The following is a 3,972-nucleotide window of genomic DNA, read 5'->3' on the forward strand; positions in this document are numbered from 1 at the left end:
GGGGGGGTGAGGCTCTCTCGAGTTTATGCAGTCGGTCGAAAGCGGAGCAGTGAAAGGGTTAATCCAAAACATTTTGTTGGTTACCTGAGTTAATATAGTACCTAGTAAATCAGCACTCGCCCAGGTCAGCTAATGTTACTAATAGTAAGCCAGACACCGGTGTTTTGCTTATTGCTATTATTGCCTTTTTCCTATTCTTAAGTACGTTAAGGGTGCCAATGAATCCAGAGAGAAAGGTAAAGAAAGAAAGGCAAAACAGAAAGAAAACTTTTGGGAAACAATGAAAAAAGATGGCATATTGGGAGTAGAGTTATATTTTATGGGAAGAACAATTGAAGTCTCAAAGAATGTTGACCAAATAGCATTGTAAGCTGCTAAACACTACTGTTTGTTTATTTAAGTAGCAAGTCATCACACTGGCGATTAATCAGGGCTGGGCAAAATAAGAACAAAAAAGTGATAGTAACGGAGTGAGGCCTACCAAGGGGTTCCTCCAATCACACACTTTTGAGTTTTAACAGAAATTATATTTAATGTCATAAAGAAAGAATTCATAAACGAAAGTTGGCCAAATAAATATAAGTGTCCACAAAGCAGGTTTTGTTATTATGCTGGGATTGTATTTGTACTAGCAGTTCTGCATGCCCTTTTAACACAGACCCCTTCACGTAAATACAGGTTGTATTGTAATTGTAATTTTGTTTTTGAAAATCGTAATCTATGTTCACTCGCGGGCAGACATTTCTCTTAGTTGCTTGCACTACCGTCAAGCTATAGGAGAAAAACACTTTTTCTTATTTTAAGAAAGTGTATTTCCATATTATATATTTCCTTTTTGATTTCCTTTTTGTATGCACTTTGATTTTTTAAAAAACATTTTTTTTCTTCTGAATTCAGAGTCCTTGACTTTGCGTTCCTCATGGCGTACGACCTGCACGGGCAATGGGAGGACCCGTCATCGGGTGCTCTCCATCATGCGCCCCTGGACCCGGAAGTTGTGAGTACCTCGTATTATTAGTACAGTCGGAAATGTCCAAGAAGGTCACCTATTCGCTATCTCAAAATTACAAAAGCTCTATTCTGCCCAGTACCTAGTTTTCAACAATTTGACATAAAACCTTTTTCATCATGTCAAGTTCTTTTGAATGCCATTCTTTAAATATCTTGATAACGACTCCAAATAATATAACAATTTTGGTAGAGCAGATACAACATTTATTGGTTTCTCCCCTTTTAGCCTTAATAACTAAAACTAGCCAAAAGTGTCAGAGAGAACTTTTTTTTTTTTTAGGTAGCGTACTCTTAAGGAGAAAAGGGATCGTCTTAGATCTTAGACAGTTGGTTGTCTTAGACAACGCTATTTATAAAGAAGGAAAAACACAAGGGCGGTGGGGGAGGGGGGGGGGTAAGAAGTGAATGCTAGTACAGGTGATTGATATACTCCTACTTCCACGATTTAACACTGTACATTCGACGCAGGCTCGTGTTATGTGTTTGTTGGTCTACGAAAACGTACACACACACACACACACACACACACACACACACACACACACACACACACACACACACACACACAGATACACACACTCACACACACACACCGGCGCGCGCACACATACACACATATACACACACTCACACACACACACACACACACCGGCGCGCGCACACATACACACACACACACAGAAAGAGAGAGAGAGAGAGAGAGAGAGACAGAGAGAGAGAGAGAAAGAGAGAGAGAAACAGACAGACATAAAATACAGACAGACATGCTTACATACAGACAGGCTAGCGGCCCGTTACTTTCTTTGCTTACGAATGATACACAAAAAGGAACATCCAGAACTCAAAACTCGTTTATTTGAGGTACATGTACATGTATATAAATTAAGTAAGTTTATGAAGTCCTAGAATCACCGAAGTGCCCCGCCATCACCCCTCCAGCCTCCCCCCGAAGCTTTATCATTATTACATGGCCTCGGTATATTTTGCCTTGTCATCAATTCCAGAAGGCCCAGTGCTCTACTGACCTCCGGTGGTGTGCTATTTATTTAAATGCCTTCCCTTTTAATTTGACGAAAGGTGGGAGTGGGGAGCTGGCAAGTGATGTGATTTAATCTTATTACGTTCTTTTCCCCCTAATAATAAATTAGTATTATTGATGAATTACTGAATTCCCAACAAGTACTTTTTCTAATTCTTCGTTAAGATGAGATCAATAAATATGTCGCCATGTTACATAAATGTACAGTGTAGCTACGTTTATACACTGGAAAAATGGGAGAAAATGGCAGGCTATTTTTCTTTTCAAAATAATGCCCCCTTTATGCAACCCGAATAAAGGTCATATTAAGACAGTTTGAAAGAGGCGAGAACTTTTGTGAAATTGTGTTCACACAGTTCGCTGTTTTGTCAAAGATTGCATCTCATGAGGTAGCGGTATTTGTGAAAAAAAGTAGATTGAAATGGCGTCGTTTCCCTGGCAACGACAAATTAATGACCACTCATGAAGTTAATCAATTATTTTTCCTTTTTAAGACCAAAACCCGTTGAAGAAAGAAAAAGCCAACAATTCCCAAATCTGCGTATTCGCTCTTTCAAAGCGTTATTTCTTTTTTTTAAAAACTTTAATATTAATGATATATCTTCAAAATGATTATTGAAAATATAATTTAAAAATAAATAAAAATCTAAAAAATTGTAAATACATTCACTCTTTCAAAAACGTCCAGGCAGAAAAGTCGAAATACTCGATAACATTTCTCCTCACAAGGAAATGAAACTCATTTATATGCAAGAGAAATGTGCCTATCGCAACACCACATTTCTCGTATTGGTGGCTTCAAAATCCTGTCTCTTATAGATGGGACTCTTTCATAAACTGTAGAGGTAAATCATCAGAAGTAATTTAAGTCCCTATCTTATCTCACATATTGTATAACCACTGGGCTCTAAATTGTGTCAAAAGAGCTAACCGGAATCCATACAGTTTACGCGAAACTACAGTTAAACTCCACTGGATGCACTTTTAAGCAATAATAATAATGCTACACAATTTTGTACTCCGTATTATTGTCATTTTTTTATCACAAATTTAAAAGGGAAATTAATCAATTAATTATTATTCATTCCACCACAACACGAAAACAAATTTGATCAGAAGACAAGGTGGGGGATCCCCGTAACGAAATAACAAGTCTCCCAGGGTCCGTCCGTAATTTTCAGTTTTATGTAAGGAGGATTAATCCGAGCACAATTACGATGTTAACACACACTGGTCCATAGTAATAAGGTCAACCTCAGCCCCCCACCCCCCCCCACCCTTACTGTCCAACTTCCTATCACCCTCAAAGCGTACAAACCTGATAGAAAGGGCTCGGCCTGTTAAGTAGCAGCGTTGTCCGATCGGTAGTGACGTCAAACGCTTCCATGGCGGTAATGAGTTGCCCAGGAAGTTCACTGGGCTGGAAGAAAGAGTAGAGGCAGGTTTCCTAGTTCCTTGTAATTGTTTTACTTACTTGCGGTCCACGCTACTGGTTGATCCCTTTAGCTGATTGAATACTGAGGTCGGTCGGTCAGATTATATCACACGATGCGGTAGTGTGGGTAAGTTCATGAAGAGTCTCTATGTTAATATTGTTGTGTTTAAAAAATTTTTTTTTTTTTTTTTTTTTGCTCAACCCCTTTTATGTCCATATAAAATAGATTTCCTGGTCAACTTTTTTTTTTTTGGGGGGGGGGAGTTGACTTGTTAGATAAGGTTGAAATATAAAGATTCACGTTGGGGGAGGAGCGAGGTGGGTAGTGGTAGACGTATAATAGAAAGTCATTCGCTCTTTTTTGTTTCATTCAAGAAAATGGGGAGGAAGTGGAAGTGATTAACAAGATTGAGATAAGGACCTGATGATGATGATGATGATGATGATGATAATAATAATAATAAAAATGATAATAATAACAATAATA

The 3,972-nt window shown here is 38.3% G+C and overlaps 1 protein-coding gene across 1 annotated transcript in view; it reads left to right on the forward strand.

The window, feature by feature from the left end:
• The window catches only part of LOC101847177 (chitotriosidase-1), an 84,116-nt gene that overhangs the window by 67,701 nt on the left and 12,443 nt on the right, over nucleotides 1–3,972 (forward strand). The window contains exon 5 of the mRNA XM_035968226.1: nucleotides 898–997. Within this exon, the coding sequence (XP_035824119.1) occupies nucleotides 898–997 (100 nt within the window). The remainder of the gene's footprint in view (nucleotides 1–897; nucleotides 998–3,972) is intronic.

This window comes from Aplysia californica, unplaced genomic scaffold, assembly GCF_000002075.1.
Source record: "Aplysia californica isolate F4 #8 unplaced genomic scaffold, AplCal3.0 scaffold00047, whole genome shotgun sequence".
NCBI classification, from domain to species: Eukaryota; Metazoa; Mollusca; class Gastropoda; order Aplysiida; family Aplysiidae; genus Aplysia; species Aplysia californica.